The 23146-nt window shown below is 43.0% G+C and overlaps 1 protein-coding gene across 1 annotated transcript in view; it reads right to left on the reverse strand.

The window, feature by feature from the left end:
• Positions 1–23146, reverse strand: part of LOC121870900 (putative mediator of RNA polymerase II transcription subunit 26) — a 39635-nt gene that overhangs the window by 718 nt on the left and 15771 nt on the right. Inside the window, 2 exon segments of the mRNA XM_042372872.1 lie at positions 379–524; positions 21049–21291. Of these exon segments, the coding sequence (XP_042228806.1) occupies positions 379–524; positions 21049–21291 (389 nt within the window).

Consider the following 23146-nt stretch of genomic DNA (forward strand, 5'->3'; position numbering starts at 1 on the left):
GAGGTTTTGATGATGATGAGAAGTATGATGAGCTGTATGATGGCTGTGCGTGATATGTTTATGTGGCGAGGCAGGAGTGCAGGCTTCAACCACACATCTTGACTCTCCCTTTTATTGGTCCAGTGGTAGAAGCAGTTGCAATGTCTGGGGAGAGGGAGAGTTGCAGTGTTCTGCCAATACCCAAGTTTGTTGGGTTTTGTCTTAGTAGCCTGTCCATCTTGCATTACCTTCATCCGAGGGTGTAGTCAGTGGGTTCCCATGTTGGTTACCTCTTCTGCTTATACCACCGTTGACGTCTTACTGGAGCTCTGTAAGCATGTCTGCCTGGTGCAGGGCTCCACTTCAGAATTTTCATTTGAGTTTACTACAGTAGCCTACCAAAGTTCACCCGCAAGGCAGCGGGGCAGTGGTTGGTAGGCTCCAAGACAGTGTCCATGTACCAGTTGGTCTATGATGTGCTGTCCCTCTGGGGACCACTGCTGCTCAGAGGCAAACAGGAGTCTCGATGATGTAGAGGATGTGTACTGGCAGGGGAAATCTTATGCAAGTTGCTTCTATGTTCGCCACCAGCGGCGGTAGCTAAAAGTGAGAGGAAGCAAGTTGTGCTTGCATCTTAACATTAACATAATGCTGCCATCCTGTACGCACACACACACACACACACCAAAATATAACCTATTTCTTCATATTATTAAAAAAAATGAATCCTGTTTTCGAGTGGAGTCTTTTTCTCGACATGATCAGTAAAAAAATAGGAGTTGGTTCAGTTTATCTGTGTTTGAGTCTCAGGGTTTGTCATAAATGTGAGTAGTGAACCTGTACTGCATATATAATAGTTTCAGTGTTTTTCATAATGCAGGGTGGTGTATAATACAATACAGGATATAACACAGGGTGGTGTATAACAAAGTACAGAGTGGTGTATAATACAGTAACGTGTGGCGTATAACACTATACACGGTGGTGAGTAACACAATACATGGTGGTGTATAACACAGTACAGGGCCATGTAATAATACTGTACAAGTGAACAGGGTGGTGTACATTACATTAAATGGTGGTGAATAATTCATTAGACTCTATACTAATAGAGAGTGGTGTATAACACATTAGACAATTGTGAATAATACAATACTGTATAGGGTGGTGTATAGTACAATCCAGGATGGTGTGTAATACAATACTGTGTAGTGTATAATATAATATGGGGACAGTGTATAATGCAATACATGGTGGAGTATAACACAATACAAGGTGGTATATAAAACACAAAAAGGGTGGTGTATAATACAATATGGGGAGGTGTATAGCACAACACATGTTTCTCTTGCTTCCATCAAAATTTTTAAAAGCATTTCTTTATTTTATTATTATTGTTAGTTATTTAGAGTCACCTGTATACATTAATGAGTTATGATTGTTTGTTTACAGTATTGCTTGGTATTCGGTTAAACACAAATAGTTTTCTTATATGCTATTTACAAATCTGATCGTCTAATGAGCACGGTTGTTATGGATTAATGCGGGAGGGATATACGTGTTCTTAATTGTCTTACCGTAGAGTTCACGTACCTTCACACTGGTTACTTCACCAAGGAGATCATGGTGTATCACTAAGTATAAATTCACTCCACCACCTGACATTTCATGTGGTCAATTTCCAACTTCCTTCTAAGTTATTGGTTATACGTCGTCTTAACCAATCAGCCATCAACGTTAGTAATAATAAGATAGGGATCACAGATACGGACAGATAATTGCACTTACATTTATTTGGCAAAGTTCCATACAATTATTTACAATTTGCATGGATATATGAGTCATCACATTCACGCTATAAAAAAATAATTTTGAAAGGAGAGAGTGCTGAATCTGGGAACCCTACATTTAATTAAACTACTATGGGTTGGCTTATCAGAGCCTTAATTCCTCAGGTGATACAATCACTTTACTAGGGAATATATCCACTTAGGTTCACTTGGCCAGCCTAGGTTCGCTTTTGTTGCAACAGGCCTTCACAAGTGATCTTTTTTTCATGGGAAATAATAATAAAGCCTTGGGGTTGATACGCACACAGTCTCGTCTCACTGACAGTTATCTTGACAGGGTCGCACAGGAGAACTACCTACGGCAACTTGGAGATGACAAACTCACAGTCTCTTTTCACTGACATTCCTCAGGACGGTGTCGCGGTAAAGGACTCTGTGTAACACCCTGTTCTTCCCTTAAGGCAGGGGAGCAGGGGGTCTTAATTAGCCCATGGTCTTGGGCCTAATGGCTAAAATGTAGTTGTGGCGGGCGTAATACACGATGAATAATACAGCACTCTCATATTGGGGCCCATAACTTGGCTCACTTACCTCGCCAATGAAATCTTGATAATGTAGTCACCCCTCACCGGCGGTCTTATCTTTTATAAAGCAAACATTGGAATAGGGTTGACTGAGGCATGCTAAAAAGCTTGACGCAACCCATGACAATTGCCCCTACATTGAAAATATTTACTTCGGGTAATTAAAATTTCAGCACATGTATACAATACAGTCAAGAGAATGCCTAGCCCAGACAATGAATTCGATATTCACACTGTGGCGTGTGTGTGTACCACTAACACTGCAACGGGATGTAGTCGCCAATCGCTACTGAAGGAAAACCTCAACATTTACTTTAGATTTTCAGGCTGGAGAAAAACTCAGAGGCGAGGGTGACACTTCCCGAGCGAAAGTACATGCTAAGTGTAACCACGATACATTTACTTTACAACGTGTTGTGTAGTGTAATGTAAATTCTAATTAAACCAAGTCAACCCACTTGCAGGGGGGGGGGTGGAGCTAATTATGTGACGTGATAAGGCCGTAGTCGAAGAAAACAGAAGTAGGGAGACACGAAAATTATCCCGGGTTAGACCACCCCACTGTATTAGAAGATATTCTTACCATATTTCTTGATTTTCTCATTCCCTAGCACACTATCTTTCAGTTATCCACTTGAACTTCTCGTGTAATTAGAAAATAATAAACATTATTAATGATTAGAATTATCATCATTCGCTCTCTCTTTCTCTCCCCAACTTATTACAGTATATCACCGAATACAAGTTAGTAATATATGCGTAGAGGTTTTCAATTTATCAATATGCCTGCTAGATATATTACAGATGACTAGGCTGTACAACAGTTTCAAGCAACAAATAGGTACATGTCTCTTCACATCCTGTTTCCCAGCTGAACATTAGACTTTATGGAGTTCAAATTTGAACCTGCCAGTGGCTCTCAAGCGTTGCTCTTCGTCCTGTTCCATGCTATACATTTGCTTCATACACAATAAAATCCACTTTTTCCTCTGCCTTTCAAACTTTGGAAACCGATGAATATCAAACTTTTATCATGTAGTCTGTAATTTGATATGCATCCATATAAGGCGCATTATTAGACATTATCACACACCTTCACGACTGTAAGACGTCATGTGTGACGAAGAACGAATTTTCGACTCGAAGTGTGTTGACTTGGTATAATTAGACTTTGGTGTAGGGAATGTAGACATTATTTAGATGGTTCATGTGTCGTGTTCTGTTTTCAAGTGTGGAAAGGTTTACATAAGATTTGAAGAACCGTCAGACGCGTGGAGGTTCGAGTTGACCGTAACACATGGACACTCCAACACATACTATAAGTCAGGTCCGAGACTCTGCAATGTTGAATGGACCTTCCGCGGTCGGTGACGAGAAGTACTCCTTCAGCAGGCTGGCGTGGAACTGGGTCCCTCTGTAGCTGAGGATCACCAAGGTGAGGATATACTCTGTCCATCACTCGCCCTTGAGCTTATCGTCCACCGCTTCTTGCTGAAGTCCACCAAGGCGAGGATGTACTCTGCCCATCACTCGCATTTGGGCCACCCACATCTAGTTCCTCACGAGAGGAAAATCCCTGGAGGCAGGTTTCCACACTACAGCCTACCTCTGCCCCAAAATTACCGGCTCTAGTCAGTCCTTTTCTTCTGGTTCAACGGGATCAAGACTGGTTATTCTTTGGGAGGCTCCACATTAGGGGGCAGGGAAAAAACACTTTTATTTGAGTTGCAGGCTGCACTTTTCAGGCATCGTTTGTATGGCTGTAACAAACACCTGTGCAAAATTTCATGCCATTTCATGCATACTTACCCTGCCGCATCGCGAACGACTTTTTGTCAACTTTTAGTGTATACCAAAAATTAGGTGTCATTTAATGTTTTCCAGGATAATGATAAATTTTACATGGGTGACATCGATTTAATTCACATGTTATTTTACAGGTACACCGTATAGAAAATCATTACAAGTTCATATTGAAATTCTTTTTTGTGCGGAACCTTGGCATCATTTTCCTAGACAATAATCTTTGCCTAATATATCCATCTCTCGATTCGTATCCCGTCACTTCAGTGCAAGCTTCAGTCATCACTTTTATGCCTCTCTCGACCGCCTGAGTGCTGTTTGGCCACTTGGGCACCACTAATGGTGTCTCAAGAATGTCATTAACCTGTAGATTTGACAGAGAAGCAATGTAAGGAGGCTCAGTCTTGAGTTCATTCCTCCAGTTAATCATGGAATGATAGTTTTTTGCTTGCCACTTTAGTTTCGGAGTCACCACCTTTCTCATGTTGACTACAGGAGGCACATCCTCATTCCCATCTCCATCTTTACCCTCCTCATCAGTATAGTTCAACAAATTCTCGTCAACAGCAGCATCAGAATCTTCCTCCTCCTCTTCAGATCTGCCAGTGCATTCTTCCTTTTGCTGATTCTCCTCTCTAATTATTCTTATCATTGAGACAGCTTTTTCTCTAACAGTCATGTCCTCATCTGCACACATACCAAGAAGAAGTTGATCTGTGTGGGCGAAGTATGCATTTCTCTGGACAGCCTTCTTCACTATCGTCTCCTCCTCACTACTCAGGTGTTTCATATATAGCAGGGACTGGAATATGTTCCTTGAGCCGTGTGTTACGTAAGGGTGTATCTTGATGTAAAACCACATTGGAGCACTGAACTTTATTATTGTAATGACAATTCTTTTCAACTCATGGCTGGGTCTTGATGTTGCTACATACAGCCTGAGGATTCTACTCCATAAGGTGTTCCACCTTGACACACAGGGAGGACCTGGCTCAATAGCAGCCAAGTCATCTTCAACAACACCTGTGATAACTCCTTTACAAATCCTATACAGGTATTTCTGATCCCAGGACAGATCTTTCTCCACTTCATCATTAAACACAGAGAAATCAGGGAAACTGACTGGCTGGAAGGCGACAACTGGAAGCTCAGACAAAGACTCCTTGATCTGCTTTCCAATGGGACCACGCCAATGCTCAGGACCACTTGGTTTACCATCATAGTGATAAAAAACTGCGCGGAAAGGCAGCTCATTTCCGTGAAGCTGACATATGAAATAATGGAGCGGGTGACCAAGTAACATTTCAAGATGATGAATGACTCCATTTTCTGATCCTACATTTACATTGGTTCCATCACAACCAACACACACAATGGGCTGCTGGGTTAGATTTTTCTCCACCAGAAACTCGTGAATAGTTTTGGCAATCTGCTTTCCGTGTCCAGTCTTGGGAGTCACATGTGTGAGATATTCATTGCCAGGCTCAACCATGATGACATAATGATCTTTCACCATCATCCTCGAACTCCATTTCTCGGTCTTCTCATTCTTTATCATCACACGAGTGGCGGTCTTCTTACCATCAAAATAGAGTGACGTCAAATTATCTAAACTAGCCATCTCAATTTCTTGCCTCTTAAATCGGTATTTTTGTCTCGCATCCTGCAGCTTATGTGGTCCAATAACCTGACTCTTGTCATCCTTTGTGATAATGCCATAGTCAGTTAAGGTGGCAGTAGCAATGGCAGCTACTTACCCAGGTCTCCCCTACATTACAGTACAGTAACACAACATTGAGAAATGAAATAAGAAAAGGCTGATAATCAATATAGACATAGCACCATACTCATCTGCAACAAGACAACTTAAATGAAATAAGAGATATGAAAAAAAAGTTGATAAACACTGAACAGAACATTGCACCGCCACAGCGGCTGTTTGGCTAGTACTGTAGGTAAATTTAAAAATTTCAGTAGAAAATGCGGCAGACTAAACCTCGACATATCAGCTTCAAATTTGGCATGGAGTCTTAGATATGTATAAGGAACAATGCCTGAAGAGTGCAGCTTTGAGCAAAATTTCACTGCCCCCTACTCCACATTGTCTTACTGTAGTGCATTAAGGTAGACCACATTTTTGGTTTTGCCATTAGCAGCGAGTATGTACAGATTTTTGCCAGTTCCCACTCTGGAGCATCCAACATAGAATCTTCCATGAGAGAAGCAGGGAAACTCCAGGTTTAGGCCAACCATCTTTAGGGACTGTCCCTGGCTTTTGTAGATGGTCATGGCAAAGCTCACTTTAACCGGGAACTGAAGTCGCTTGAACTCAAATGGCAGGTCAGTGGTGATGAGAGGTATCCTTGGTATAAAAACGTCCTCTCCTTTAGCTTTTCATGTCAGTATTGTAGCTTCCAGTACATGTGGCATCATGTTCTTCACCACCAGTCTTGTGCCATTTCAGAGGATTGGTGGTTCAAGATTTCTTAAGAGCATTATAGGAGTTCCAATCTTGAGAGTGAGTTGGTGAGGAGGCATTCCAGTGGGCTCCAAAGAATTAAGGAATTCTGTAGGGTACTGGACTGCTTGGTCCTGGAAGATTACTGTATCAACAGATTTGAATGAGGTGTCACTGCCTGGGAGCTGTCTGAGTAGAGTCATGTTGATTTCAGCCACTGTTTCATTCTTTGGTGCCAGAATTGCGCGTTCATGCAGCCACTTGTGATCCTTGCAGTGGTGGATAATGTTTGGGTAGACCATGTTAGTGAGCTCGGTTGAGGACTTTACAACATTTCCAAATCCTTGAGGAATGATTATTTGTCCTTCTGAATCAACAGGGAAAGTTCCATTCCCAATCTGTAGTAGAAGGTTTGCAAACCGTCCAGCATCCTGATCTCCTTGTAGATGTAGTCTCATGTTTGTGGATAGGGTGAGACAAAGGTATGATTTCTTGAGGCATTCATCCTAGACTATGAGGCTGCATTATTCTAAGAGTTTTGCCTTTGCCGATCCTTTTTTGATGTTGCACACTGGATTCTCATTGTGAGCGAGGTTGAGAGGCGACCTGGGGTCCAATGGTGTTGTAGTGAACGTGTAGTATGGGTGTTGTAGTGACAGTGTAGTACTGGTGTTGTAATGAACGTATAGTACGGGTGTTGTAGTGAACGTGTATTAGTATATATAAGGATAAAATTACCTATAATACGTGGGATGTGATACGACTTTTCAACCTCTGAGTGTGTCATGGGTTGCACTGGGCCTCCCGCACAACCCATCCCAAATGTTTGTTTAGGTAGAGATAAGGTACTCGGCAAGCCGATAGGGGTCATCTCTCATCTTACGCCTCAAAACCACATTTTAGCCAGTAGGCTTTAGACCTTGGGTTATAGCAGACCTCCTGCTCCGCGTATTTAGAACAGGGGCCATACAGTCCTACCAGTGCTACGAGTCTGTGTGTGCAAATCCCCGAGATTGTCGTTAAGTCCAGCGACAAGTTAACACATCCTGTAAAGGAAGTGATCAATTGTGAGGGCCTGTTTGCTACAAGAGCACTCCAGGCCGGCCTAATAGATCTAAACGATTAATTCTCCAGGTTTACAAACTCTCCCTTATAACTTAGGTACTGTGGCGTGAATGTGAGTGACTGACCTATCCATGCAAATTATAAGTCCAGTGTATGGAATTGTGCCAAATAAACGTAAGTGAAATTATCTGCCCGTATTTGTGACCCCTCTATTATTATTATTATCAAAGGTAATGACTGATTGGTTATGTCAAGTATAACCAATAACTTAGATGGATGTTGGAAGTTAATGGAATTCATTAAATCATCATTTATCAAGTACACAACGCATTGAATGCCGGAAGCAGAGTGAAATTCTACGTAGTGATACACCATAATCTCCTGGGTGAGTAACCAGTGTGAAGGTATCTGAGTTCTATGTTAAGAAAACCACTTTCTTGCATTTAAAACTTAACAATTGGCGCCCGAACAGGGACACAGACCGTGGATAATTGTGCAATTGTATCGCCCATACCTACACAATGTCAGCTCGTGCAGCGGCTTTTGAGGAAGCACGTGACCTCGGGCTGGAGGGGGCTGAGGCGGTTGCATACATGGAGAAGGCTGAGGAGAGAGAAGACAAGCAACGCGAGCATGAACAACTATTAGCCCAGCTAGACTTTCAGAAGGAAGAAAAGAAGCTGGAACGAGAAGAGAGACAAAGGGAACGGGAGTTCCAACTGGCCTTAGCGGAAAAGAACCAAAATTCTTCTCCGTCAGGAACTCCCACTCAAAACGTCACTTATAGGAAATTTCCCCAGATGCCCACCTTTAAGGAGGGCGAATCCATGGAAATGTACATTTCCCGGTTTGAGCATCTCTCAAAAGCCTACGAGCTTGATGACAGCATCAAGGAATTTGAGTTCCTGAGCCTATTTGATGGGAAAGCTTTAGAGTTTCTTCGTCGACTAGAGCATCCTGAAAATAAATTCCCTGACATGAAGTCTGCACTGCTGCGGGCATATGGGCTGACTACTGAGCAGGCCAGGCATCAGTTCAACAGGGCAATGTTGGAAGAAAATGAAACGGCTGCACAGTTCCGGGAACGTTTAAGGGACTATGTGGCTCAGTGGATGAGTTAGGATGAAACCCCCAAATCCATGGAAGGGGTTATAGACTTAATGGTGCACACGCAGTTTGAAAGGTCATGTCCTCCTGAACTTGTGGCTCAAATCAGGGCCAATGGAGTTAAGACGTCGAAGGAAATGGCAAGCAAAGCAGACGCTCATTTCAGCGCTTTCGGGTACCACACTCGGAGGCGGTGGTCGAACAGGGAGTCGGCAGGTACCCAACGAAGTCAGGAAGGAATTGGTGAAGCCACATCAATACACCGGAGCACAAGTAAGTGTTAATTTAGCCAATAGTGACATTCAAACGGTTCCAGTGGCCAAAATTGAGGTGGACACCCCCTTCTTCTCATGTTGGGTCACAGTAGCAGTCCTGAGGGAACCTATATACGATCTCATCATTGGAAATATCAAGGGAGCAAGAAACAGTTGTGCAGTGGATGCTGCAACCCAAACTGATGCTACCGCTTTGACCCAAGTTAATGCTACTGCAGCCACTCTGGGTATGGCTCAAACAAAACCTCGAGTCACCCCATTGGCTATTGCCACATCGTCTGATCTCATCATTAGTCAGGATGTCGTCCAAGAGCAAGAGCATGACAGCACGCTCACTTCAGTACACAAGAGTTTGATGGTTGGGACCATCAAGGAGACATTTGGGAATCGAACGAGGTTCGTAAAGAAGAGGAACCGTCTCTACCGAGAGACTGTGACGTCTCTGGGTGAAACACGACTGCAGTTCGTGGTTCCTTCCAAGTACCGCCTGGCTGTGTTCAAGCTAGGTCATTGCACTGCTCTTGGCGGCCATATGGGTAAAAAGAAGACCCTTGATCGCATCAGTGCAGCATTCTTCTGGCCAAGGATGAGCCAGGAGATCTCTAGGCTAATCCGCTCTTGTGATGTTTGCCAGAAAACCAGTGATCGAGGGCGAGTCCCACCTGCACCACTACAGCCCCACTACATTGTGGGGCCGATAAACCCAAGGGCGAGCGATGGGGCAAAGTATATTCTCACCTTGGTTGACTTTAGCACGCGGTGGCCCGAGGCTGTGCTTTTGAGGAACATTGAGGCCACGACTGTTGCAGAAGCCATGTTGGAAATCTTCTGTCGGGTCGGTGTCCCCAAACAAGTCCTCAGTGATAGGGGGACCCAGTTTACTTCTGCCATGATGGAGGAGTTGTTGCAGCTGTTATCGGTAAAGGGGCTAAAGACAACACCCTATCGCCCGATGTGCAACGGACTCTGTGAGAGGTTTAATGGGACGCTGAAGAAATTGCTCAGGAGGATGGCAGCCGAACAACCTAAGGAGTGGCCGCTCTACATTGCCCCACTTCTGTTCGCGTACCGAGAGGTGCCACAGATCTCACTCAAGGTGTTTCCCCTCGAGCTTATGTATGGCAGGTCCGTCCGGGGACCTCTACAGGTTCTTCGGGAACTGTGGGATGATGAGGAACCAGATCCGGAAGTCAAGACCACTTATACATACGTCATTGATTTAGCTGATCGTCTCCAAGAAACCTGTCAACTGGCAAAGCAAGAGCTGATAAAGGCTCAAGAGGTCCAGAAGACTTACTATGACAAGAAGGCCAAGCCTCGTTGTTTCCAACCAGGTGACCAGCGCCTGGTTCTGTTGCCGACGATGCGCAATAAGTTACTGGCTCAGTGGAAAGGGCCATTCGACATTGCAGAGCGTGTCCCGGATCTGACTTACATCGTCCAGGTGGGATCTCGACGAAAGAAGTTCCACATCAACATGCTGAAGAAGTACTTCCCGTCACCGATCGGGGGTATAGTCTCCACTGAGGAAGACAGGGACGAGCCTTCCCAGTGTGATTCAGGGGTAACTTGTGCTGCCACAGTGATCTTTAAAGTGATGAGGAAGATGGGCCTGTCACTGCACACTCCCGCCAGAGTGAGACTTTCACGGACGTTGAGGCGAACGGAAATCTATCAGTAGAGGAACGAGATGCCATCGGTTCTCTGTTGCATCACTACAAGGACATCTTCTCTGATAAGCCAGGAGTTGCCCGGGTCGACTATCACACTATTGAACTGACCAGTCCTACACCTGTTCGGGTAAAGCCCTATCCTATACCTATGCAACTACTGGACACTGTCAAACAAGAAAATGAGGAAATGGAAGCGGTAGGAATCATCGAGAAATCATCGTCTCCATACTGTAGTCCTATGGTAGTCGTCCGAAAAAAAGATGGGGGAGTCAGGATCTGTGGGGATTATAGGAGAGTAATGCCATTACCCAGGTGGATGCTGAACCTATGTGTGATCAGAAATCTATTTTTTCAAGAATAGCTGGTTCCAAGTTATTTACCAAACTTGACCTGACCAAGGGCTTCTTCCAAATCCCACTGGACCCGAAGAGTCGGCAGATCACAGCCTTTGGTGCGCCAGGGGACCTCTACCAGTACAGATTCCTTCCCTTTGGCCTCACAAACTCCTCTGCTATCTTCAACCGCGTTATGAGGCAAGTCCTAAACGGCATCAAGGGAGTTGAGGCATTTGTGGATGATGTGTTAATCCATTCAGCAACACTTGAGTAAAACCTGGAACTCTTAGAGGAGGTGTTCCGGAGGTTCCAACAAAAAAACATGACCGTGAAACCAAGCAAGTGCGAGATCGGTCAGGCCGCAGTACAGTTCCTCGGACACACTGTCGGTGGAGGACGCTGAACCTGCCAGAATGAAAAGATAAGAAAGGTCCAAGATGCACCACGACCCACTACAAAAAACAAGTGAGGTCATTTCTGGGCCTCGTCGGGTACAACCGGAACTTCATCCCAAACTTTGCCGTGGTGACTCTCCCTTTATCCTACCTGCTCAAGAAACATGCATCTAACAAGGTGCAATGGGGACCTGAACAAGAGGAGTCTTTCAGTGCCCTCAAGAACCTGCTATGCAAGCAACCAATCCTTCAACTGGTGAGGAAGGAAGAGCCTTTCATCCTCCGGACCGATGCTTCGCAGGATGGGGTTGGCGTAGTGCTACTACAAGAGGCAGACGGCGAGGTTTTTCCAGTTGCGTATCACAGTCAGAAGTTGAAACCTGCGGAGAGGAATTACAGCACGGTTGAGAAGGAACTTTTGGCAGTGGTGGAAGGCATCAAGAAGTACTACTACTATCTCTACGGAGGTGAGTTTGTGTTGGAGGCAGACCACATGCCGCTCACCAGTCTCCGACCATCTAAGAATGCAAATGCTCGTCTGATGCGGTGGGCACTGTATCTCCAGCAGTTCAACTTCATCCTCCGGTAAATCAAGGGCAGCCTGAATGTGGGGGCTGACCTCCTATCTCGACTTGTGGCAGAACCAGAGCAACTGACTGAGAGGTCACCTTCAAAAATTAGTGTGGAGTTGGTCTAGATTCCAGTCGACTCGAGCCTCTAAGTGTCTGACGGATCGTCATATGTTATGTATTTTTCTCACACCTTTGTGCTAAATAAACGTAAGTGCAATTATTTGCCCGTATCTGTGACCCCTCTATTATTATTATTATCATAGGTAATGACTGATTGGTTATGACAAGTATAACCAATAACGTAGATGAATGTTGGAAGTTAATGGAATTCATTAAGTCATCATTTATCAAGTACACAACGCATTGAATGCCGGAAGCAGAGTCAAATTCTACGAAGTGATACACCATAATCTCCTGGGGAAGTAACCAGTGTGAAGGTATCTCAGTTCTACGGTAAGAAAACCAATTTCTTGCATTTAAAACTTAATAGAGTGGTTTAACGGGTCGGGTCGGGTTGGGTGTGTCGGATTGGGTTGGTTGGAGTTTTTTGAGATCCCCACATGACACTTGCTATCCATGCCAAGTTTGGTCCGGACGGCTCATTTGCTAGGCCACGGTAGGATGCCACCCTCCGGGAGGTTCCACATTGTCTCACTGTTCAGTCCCCAAAACTTCTTCCATCAATAGTTCATTAACGGTGTATGTAAGTTCCACTACAACGGTACAGCAAAGTATATTTTTTTAGCATTAAACTGTTATTCTTTTATTGTCTAATCATCACTACATATAACACCACCCATCATCACTACATCCATCATCACTACATATTACATCATCCATCATCACTACATATAACACCATCTATCATCACTGCATATAACACCATCCATCATTACTACATATAATACCATCCATCATCACTACAGATCGGTAAAGTAGTTTCCAAGATTCTCGTGCGGATACACACACACACACAAACACACAGACATACTTCTTTGTTATATATATATATATATATATATATATATATATATAGAACATGTTTCTTTCATTATTGTTTTGGTGTAGGAATTTATATTTCGTTAAAACAGCGTTCATTTTCCTCTGTTTCATTTTATTCTATGTGATTTTGCTAATATAATTTGATACAAAGGTCACCCCTAATTTGTATACCCCTTAGTTGATACGAGTCATACTGGTTTTTACTTCATTAATAAAACGGATTAATTCATAAAGTCTCACTATGAGTTAAAAATGCTTGTTCTCTTAATGGCGTTGGTTGAGATGATTTGCCTACCACAGAAATTTTTTTATATAACTTAAGGCCCTAGACAACAGTCAATAATATCCATAATTCAGGAAAAGTTTTCAATCACGTAACATAAAATTGGGTTGTCTGTCCGGGAGTTTATTAATCTAGCGACCCCTGCCCATGACTTGACCTTAAATTAAACATTCTAATCTCAAATAAACTAAGCACAGTTTTATATATTTTGGCAAGCTAGCATGCAGAAACAAATTTTCCCATTACTGAAATTTTCTAAACTTAGCCTGCCAAGTTTTAATGTAAAATTGTGTTTACTTAACATCAGGCACTTTAACAAATATTTTTTTGTTATACAAATCCATGGGATTAAGTCAGATTACAGCATATTATTTTGTGGTGGTATTACTGCTGTTAAGTCGGTGTTGTATGACATAATGTTAGGATCTTGTATACCAATTATTCTGGTCATAATTGTGCATACTCATATTTTAGTTGGTTCTTAAACTTGTATTTCATACCATGACGTGCTTTCTTCACAATTGGTGATCAATCAGTGGTACTAGTGTAATGAGACTCATGATCAGCATTAGACTTATACGAGTGTATTTTATGACTTTACCAAATTTCGTAGCTGTTAGTTCCTGAAAAATTTTGCTGAACTTATTCTTTAATTTCAATTTCAACAGTTTAATCCATATTATAGGAAACGGGATCTTAATGCTGTCATTAGGTACCCCTGTACAATGTTACCAAAATCATCTGGCAGGAGCCTCAAGTACAGTCGGAAACCATAATCTCTAGCTCACCTGGGTCTTTGCTGGAGGTTAGTACAGCGTCCTTTCTGGACGGAGGCCCAATCTAACTATCACGAGGCAACACACGCACGAACACACACAGTCATAGTACGGCTGTATGCATGACATTATGTTTAAGTATTGTATATGGCATTTTATACTCTGCCTTATCTTCATTATATATGAGCTCGAAGAAAAATTACCATAGGTTGTTGTGACGAAATAATGAATGGAAATAAACACTTCCAAACCACCCAGTGAATCCACACAACGTTTACAGCACTTGTGTGTGTGTGTGTGTGTGTGCCATACCACGATGCTTCCACCACATCCCATCTTTATCTTTCATTTTCCCATCATTCGCTAACTATATGAAAAATCGTGTTTAATTTAACTACATATTTCAAAAAAACGTTCTTGCCACGCAAGCGAGATGTCACGGATTCGATTCCCGGGCCGGTGGAAGTTGTTTGGACATTCTTCCTAGCCCCCATTAGTCCCTGTTCACCTAGCAGTAAAGTAGGTACCTGTTGTAAGTCGAATACCAAATTGCGGGTTACAAACTGTTCCATACCGATAGGCAGACCAGGAAAGGAGGCGGAGTAGCAATCTATGTTAGGGATAATCTGAAGTGTGAAATAAATAAGGAAATAAAAACTGAGCGGAATACAGAAACAATTTGGATAGAATTAATCGACGGTAGGGAAAAATTAATCACAGGAGTAATATATAGACCTCCCAATCTTGATAGAGTCAATGAGCGACTTATCTGGGATGAAATGCGCAGGGCTTCCATACACAACAAAGTCTGTATAGTAGGCGACTTTAACCTTGGCCAAATAGATTGGACTAACCTTACAGGTAACTCAGAATCAGAGGATTTTCTCGAGACGATCCAGGACTGTTTTCTAAGTCAACATATAACTGAACCCACACGGGGTAATAATATACTCGATTTAGTTCTGTCAAGCAGAGAAAACCTCATTAGCAGTGTCGAGGTAGGGAACGAACTTGCAAACACCGATCACAAAGAAATTAGATTCCAGTTAGATTTTCAGGGCAGACGTAAGGAAAATTCCACTAAAGTACCAGATTTTAGAAGGGCGAACTTTGACAGTTTAAAGATGCAGCTGAGAGAGGGGGTGTCGCGCTTGGCCGTGAACCTGACAGATGACACGGACCTGATAACGAGATCTGAGATTGCCGAGTTCCACGACAATTTAAATAGTGAGTTACTTAATGCACAAAGGCAGAACATACCATACAAAACTCAGATCAGACAACAATGACCCTAAATGGATAAATAATTATTAAAGGTACATCATCGCCAAAGGAAGGCTATAGGTAGAAGGATAAATCGCGGCGAAATTCACCTCCGGGACTATTATAGGGTATTGGCGAGTAGGGTTAAAACCGAGATAAGGAAAGCAAAGAGGAATAATGAGGTAAGGATAGCAAGGGAGGCGAAGACAAACCCCAAAGGATTCTACCAAATGTATCAAACTAAAACACGAGAAAAGATTGGACCATTACGGTCAGACTCCGGCGAGCTCACTGATAACGACGGAGAAATGAGCAATAATTTGAATAAATATTTTTCAACAGTTTTCACGAAAATTTAAACATGATACCCGAGGCAACTCCACTCTATTCCAGAGATAGTGAATAAAACAAATTAAGCGAGATAGTAGTGACTAGTAACGATGTTAGTAAGCAAATAAACAAACTAAAGCCTAATAAGTCATCTGGTCCCGATGAGATATTTGCCAGAGTATTAAAGGAATGTAAGGAAGAGCTTAGTATGCCCTTAGCAAAGTTATTTAACATGTCCTTAAAAACAGGTGTAGTACCAGAATCCTGGAGGATAGCGAATGTAATACCGATTTTCAAGAAGGAGGATAGATCACTATCCTCTAACTACCGCCCAATCAGTCTAACATCAATAGTAGGCAAATTACTGGAAGCAATCACTTCAAACTCTATTCGAAATCACCTGGAGAAGCACCTATTGATCAATGATTCCCAGCATGGCTTCACAAGCGGACGTTTCACTAACTAACGATAACATTCTTTTCATCAGTTTCGAATCTGGTGACTTAGGGCACAATTATGATGTGGTATATCTCGACTTTTAGCAAAGCTTCTTCGACAGAGTCCCTCACGAAAGACTAATTAGAAAGGTAGAAGCACATGGCATCAAAGGTAATATCCTTAAATGGATTAGGGCGTGGTTACAGGACAGAAAACAGCAAGTGAGCATTAACGGCACTAAATCCCATTGGAGCAACGTCACTAGTGGAGTTCCCCAAGGCTCAGTACTTGGACCATTATTATTTATTATATACATAAACGACATAGATATCGGCATAGACAGTAACATAAGTAAATTTGCCGATGAATAATTAAAAATAGGACGCATATTAAATCTGGACGAGGACTCGGCAAAACTACAGGAGGATCTAAACAAATGTTTCGAATGGTCTGAAAAATGGCAGATGAAATTCAACATCGACAAATGTAAAGTACTCAGTATAGGAAATGTAAACAGGGAAACCAGATACCAGATGAACAATGATGCCATAGAGAAATCCGACTGCGAGAGAGATTTAGGAGTAATGATAAGTAGGAACCTGAAGCCAAGTAAACAATGTGTTTTTGCTCGTAACAAGGCTAATAAAGTACTTGGGTTCATACAAAGGAGTGTTAGTTACAAGACTAGCGAGGTCATCCTAAAACTGTATCTTGCTCTTGTGAGACCACACCTGGATTACGCAGTTCAGTTCTGGTCACCCTATTACAGAATGGATATAGAATTCCTGGAAAGAATTCAGAGGAGAATGACAAGACTAATCCCGGGCATTAGGAACCTTGAGTATAGAGACAGGTTAAAGCATCTTAATTTGCACTCCCTCGAGAGACGTAGAGCGAGGGGCGACCTGATAGAGGTGTACAAGTGGAAGGCAGGGCTAAACAAAGGGGACATTACAAAGGTACTCAAACTATCCAACCAGGAGCGAACTCGTAACAATGGTTTTAAATTAGACAAATTTAGATTTAGGCGGGAAATAGGTAAACACTGGTCTGGAAACAGAGTAGTGGATGAATGGAACAAGTTACCAAATATCATCATTAACTCGAATATGCTGAATAGCTTCAAACATAGGTTGGATGCTTATATGAGCAATAGGGGTTGGGTGTAAACGGGACTGCCCAGTATGGTCCAATAGGCCCGCTGCAGTTTCCTCCATTCTTATGTTCTTATGTTCTTGTGTGTGTGTGTGTGTGTGTGTGTGTGTGTGTGTGTGTGTGTGTGTGCCCTTCCTGTATTCCTTTTGGTGGTTTGTTTGTTTTTGTACTTGATTATAAAAAATAACGACGGCGACAACTAATAATAATAATAATAATAATAATTCTGTCCATCAACATAATGTTCTTACCTTCCCACCAGTTATAGGACGTCATTACTCCTTGCCCATCAGAACAAGTCATTTATCACTTGCCCAACAAAATTACTAGTATATTTGCCCATCAGAATAACTTTTATCAATGAATTTTCTTTTCATGTCCCACAATAGTAGAGAAGAGGAAAGATGTTAACAGATGGAAGAGAGAGAGAGAGAGAGAGAGAGAGAGAGAGAGAGAGAGAGAGAGGAACAGGTAAATGATAGAAGGAAAAAAGTGAGGAAAGTCGATAAATAGAGAGAGGTAAAGAGCCAGAGAGATTAATAGAGAGATAGAGAGAGAGATGGAGATGGACCACAGGATTATTCTAGTTACCACAGTAATTTGGTCCTTGTCATACTCTCCACAGCAATGCCCCGCCACCTCACCTAGCATCACCTCTCTACCATCTCCACTCATCACCTCTCTGTCATCTCCACTCATCACCTTTCTGTCATCTCCACTCATCACCTCTCTGTCATCTCCACTCATCACCTCTCTGTCATCTCCACTCATCACCTCTGTCATCTCCACTCATCTACCATCTCCCTCATCACCTCTCCACTCATCACCTCTCTACCATCTCCACTCCACCTCTCACTCATCACCTCTGCCTCCACTAATCACCTCTGTCGCCCATCCACTCATCTACCATCTGTCATCACCATCTCCACCTCCACCATCTCCACTCACTCACCCCTCTCTACCATCTCCACTCATCACCTCTCTACCATCACTCACACCTCTCTACCATCTCCACTCATCACCTCTCTACCATCTCCACTCATCACCCTCTCTATCTCATCTCTACCATCTCCTCATCACCTCTGTCATCTCCACTCATCACCCTCTACCATCTCCACTCATCACCTCTCTACCATCTCCACTCATCACCTCTCCATCTCCACTCATCACCTCTCTCCATCCCACTCATCACCCCCCCCCTCCACCATCACCTCTCTCCACCTCATCACCTGTCTCCCATCATCACCTCTCTACCATCTCCTCATCACCTCTCTACCATCTCCCTCATCACTCTCCCCATCTCCACACCGCTTTCTACCATCTCCACTCATCACCTCTGTCATCTCCACTCATCAACCTCTGTCATCTCCACATCACCTCTCCATCTCCCTCATCACCTCTCTACCATCTCCCTCATCACCTCTCTGTCATCTCCACTCATCCTCTCTGTCATCTCCTCATCACCTCTCTACCATCTCCACTCATCACCTCTCTGTCATCTCCACTCATCACCTCTCTGTCATCTCCACTCATCACCTCTACCATCTCCACTCATCACCTCTCAATCCATCTCCACTCATCACCTCTCTACCATCTCCACTCATCACCTCCTCTGTCATCTCCACTAATCACCTCTCTGTCATCTCCACTCATCACCTCTGTCATCTCCACTCATCACCTCTGTCATCTCCACCTCTCTGTCATCACCATCTCTCTGTCATCTCCCTCATCTCTCTGTCATCTCCCTCATCACCTCTCTGTCATCTCCACTCATCACCTCTCTCTGTCATCTCCACTCATCACCTCTCTGTCATCTCCACTCATCACCTCTCTGTCATCTCCACTCATCACCTCTCTGTCATCTCCACTCATCACCTCTCTACCATCTCCACTCATCACCTCTCTGTCATCTCCACTCATTACCTCTCTGTCATCTCCACTCATTACCTCTCTGTCATCTCCACTCATCACCTCTCTGTCATCTCCCCTCATTGTAATCCTGGTTAATTTTTCTTTATCCTTTGTGTGTCTTATTTATCAGTTTTCCTTTGTTCTCTCTGTGTGTCTTCTATCCTCTGATTCTCTCTTTGATTCTTTCTTTCTTTTTATTTATTATTATTATTGTTGTTGTTTGTGTTGTTGTATGACTTTTCGTTTTCCATTCTTACCTGTCCTTAAATATTTACCATACATACATACATACATACATACATACATACATACATACATACATACATACATACATACAATGAGACGGCCATCACCAATATAACGTAGTTTATTTAATATCCTGAATAACATATCACTTTATTTATTACACCAGCTTTTACTCCACCCCTTTAACTCCTCTACCAAACACAAGGGTTAAACTGAGATTTGTTTTTCAATACCTGTGTGAGTTGATTACCTGAGACACACCTTGTGGTACTCGGTCATAAAGAAGAGTTAATTTTGACAACAAGGGCGGGAAGGCTTGAAATAGTACTGGTGGGGTGTGGGGGGGGTGTGGGGATGGGGTGGTAGGATGTGGGGATGGGGGTGGTAGGATGTGGGGATGGGGAGGGTGGCAGGATGGGGATGGGGGTGGGTAGGGATGGGGGTTGGGGTAGGATGGGATGGGGAGGGTGGGCAGGATGGGGATGGGGGTGTAGTAGGATTTAGGGGGATAAGGGGTGGTAGATGTGGGGATGGGGAGGGTGGTGAGGGGTAGGGGATGGGGAGGTGTAGATGTAGGATGGGGGTAGAATGTGGGGTGGGGATGAGGTGGTGGATGTGTTGGGGATGTATGGTAGTAGGTGTAGTATAGAATGAGTGAATGGGATGGTGGTAGAACGTATAGCCAGCACTATTTACTTTCAAATGTCAATCATTCAATCTGTCACGTAGTAATTTCCATCAACACCTGTTGTGTGTGGTACATCTGCACTGTACAGTGTCGAATAACGAAAGCTCTCCATAGCCTGAGCTTGTCATAGCTCTGTGCATCAAGCCTAATAACACGATGCTCCCAGACACTGAATTTTTCGTTATCCTCAAGAGATGACTGTGTTCTCCACCTCTCTTGTCCATGAAAGTAACCATCTTTAAATTTATTATAGTGATATAAAACTAAGGTATTTTATAGTTCTTATTAATTGATGAGTCATATTAAAAAGTGTATAGGAATCCCGATACTGTTATACGTTTCATACACAATAGTGAATATTTTTAACAAACGTTTTAGTGATCGTTATATCCAGGTGCTTTATGGGTTGTTTACTGAGCACACCTGCGGAGATGATCTACAAGTGTTGCCAAACCGACCATCACAATGTCTCGGCTATTTGTTGAATATGTGTGTGGCTGGCGGAGGACGAGGCACATGTTTGGGTTTCACCTGTACTGTTTACATTTAACGTTATAACATAAACACGTGTGATGGACACTATGCACACCGCTTGTATAAAGAGAGAGAACCTTGTGTGGTGAAATTATCCGCTTATGACTCGTTCATTAAATGATAATTATGATAAATATACAACGTGATGGTTATATTTCACGCTGGTAGTGAGATCATACGTAACGCATCGTGGGAAGTGAATATTTTCAAGGTCTCGTAGGTGTTCATCCCAGAAGATTCATTGGATGAAAGTAAAAGTTAGTAAAAATTTGTGAAAGAGATAGTTAGTAATTTCTCTTACTCTCTCAGCAGCCATCCCTCGCACACGTACACCCAGAGCCGGACCAGGGATCCTATACTCCTCTAAGTCTAGGAGGATGACTCACTCTCTGTTGATTTTTATATCCTCCCGCCACAGTGGCTTCTGTCCTCTGGGTCTTTTGTCCAGGGGGCTTTTGTCCTGGGGCTTTTGTACTTGTGGCTTTTGTACTGGGGGCTTTTGTCCTGGAGGGCTTTTGTCCTGGAGGGCTTTTGTACTTGTGACTTTTGTACTGGGGGGCTTTTGTCCTGGGGGCTTTTGTCCTGGAGGGCTTTTGTACTTGTGACTTTTGTACTGGGGGGCTTTTGTCCTGGGGATTTATGTTAACCAGTGTTAATCGTTGTTTCTCACCCAGCAGAACATAATATATGGGTGTCGGCCTCCACAGTATATCAAATATTATAATGAAATGTTAAATGTCTTATTTCTTAAACAATAAATCAAATAAATTAACTACCCCTTAACTCTCCGTCACGTATATAATAATAATTAACTCGAGTTCCCTCAGCTTTTGATGGATGAAATAGCGCTTCCCCAAATCCCACGAGGACAGAACTAAGAGTGAGATTACTGATCACTATGTACAATATTCATAAGAGTTCTGTCATAATCCTCCTTTCTTCAACATTAAATAAACAAAGAAGGCCGTGTTAGAGTAGCAGATGTCGGGAAGAAAACAAAAGATAAGGTAGTATAAATTAACAAAAGCGACATACACCTAACCAGGAGATATCGTGACGGGAAGCAGGAAGGTGATATATGTGATAGCAACTACTACTACTACTTTGCTGTCACTCGGAATCGCGTATGACGATCATCCAGCGATGATAGAATGATATGAGTTATTAGGGATGTCACCTTCATTGGTGAGTTTTCAGGTGACTAAAGAGACCGATACGGGACCGGCAGAGTTGTTCACAGATGCTGCACTTGTGGGGGCTGCATCTTGTGTGGGAGGGGCGGCGGGAGCGTCTTTCCGGCGTTGGCACCTGACGACCTCGGTATGCAGTCGGGGTAACTCGAAAGTATTGACACCTTCTCGTGTGGTGCTCCTCCAAGCGTTACGGTGTGGAGTGATCGACTCCCAGGTGAGGGGGTCGATTTGGCACATTTTTCAGGTTTGACTTAAAACTATCCTAATATCTTTTCAGTTGCCCACCGGCGTTTTTTTTTCTGGGATTAGCCCACCCGGACACAGGTTACTGACCCACTTCGGGGCCTAGGGGGCAAAAATGTAATAATAATAATAATAATAATAATTCATAAGAATTCAAATTTTCAATAAAATTAACAAATAAAAATAATAAAATAATGATAACAACAATAATAATAATAATAATAATAATAATAATAATAATAATAATAATAATAATAATAAAGACAAAAAAATGAAAAAAAAGATCAAGAGTGATAAATAATATATGTTTGTTGTGTTGTCAATTGTAAGAAACAATTGAGACCCTGCAGTTGTTTAAATGAGGCAGAAAATCAGATCAGCAACCTGGGACTTGTCACAATTTTTGTGATGCCATATGGCAGCAGGGTCTACCATTAGACAATACATTATGCTTCCAATATCTTCCCAGGCGCTAGTGCCTCCCTGTTTGGTAGCTGCCTAACTATTCGTTAGGTGACTGTAAAGTAGCTGCTTTAGCAGTCTACTGTCGTCCATGCGGGTAACATGGCCGGTCCAGCGTAGTTGTTTGTGGATAATGGTAGCCTCCGTGCTTCTACAGTTGGTGTCAGCGAGAATACTAGCATTTATTCTCGTCTTCCCAGCGAACTCGGAGGATGGAACGTAGACTATGTTGGTGAAAATTTTCAAGTGCCTTGAGGTGCCTCCTGTATGTGACCCATGTCTTGCTGCCATATAGCAGGGTGGGGGAGGACCACTGCTCGATATACGTGTAACTTTGTAGATAATTTCAGTTCTCTGCAGCTGAAGACACGGTTTCGGAGTCTTCCAAAGGCTTGAAATACTCATCTGATCCGATACTGAATCTCTTCGTCGATGTCCACGGTGATGGACAGGTGGGAGCCGAGATACCGAATGTGGGTAACATTGGAGAGGGTAGTGCCGTTAAGGTGGATGGATGGTGGCAGTGTGTCTGAACCAGGGGCAAGTTGAAAGAGAATCTGAGTCTTACGTACAGTCACCTGAAGGC

Source organism: Homarus americanus, unplaced genomic scaffold (assembly GCF_018991925.1).
Source record: "Homarus americanus isolate GMGI-L3 unplaced genomic scaffold, GMGI_Hamer_2.0 scaffold52512, whole genome shotgun sequence".
In the NCBI taxonomy this organism is placed as follows: domain Eukaryota; kingdom Metazoa; phylum Arthropoda; class Malacostraca; order Decapoda; family Nephropidae; genus Homarus; species Homarus americanus.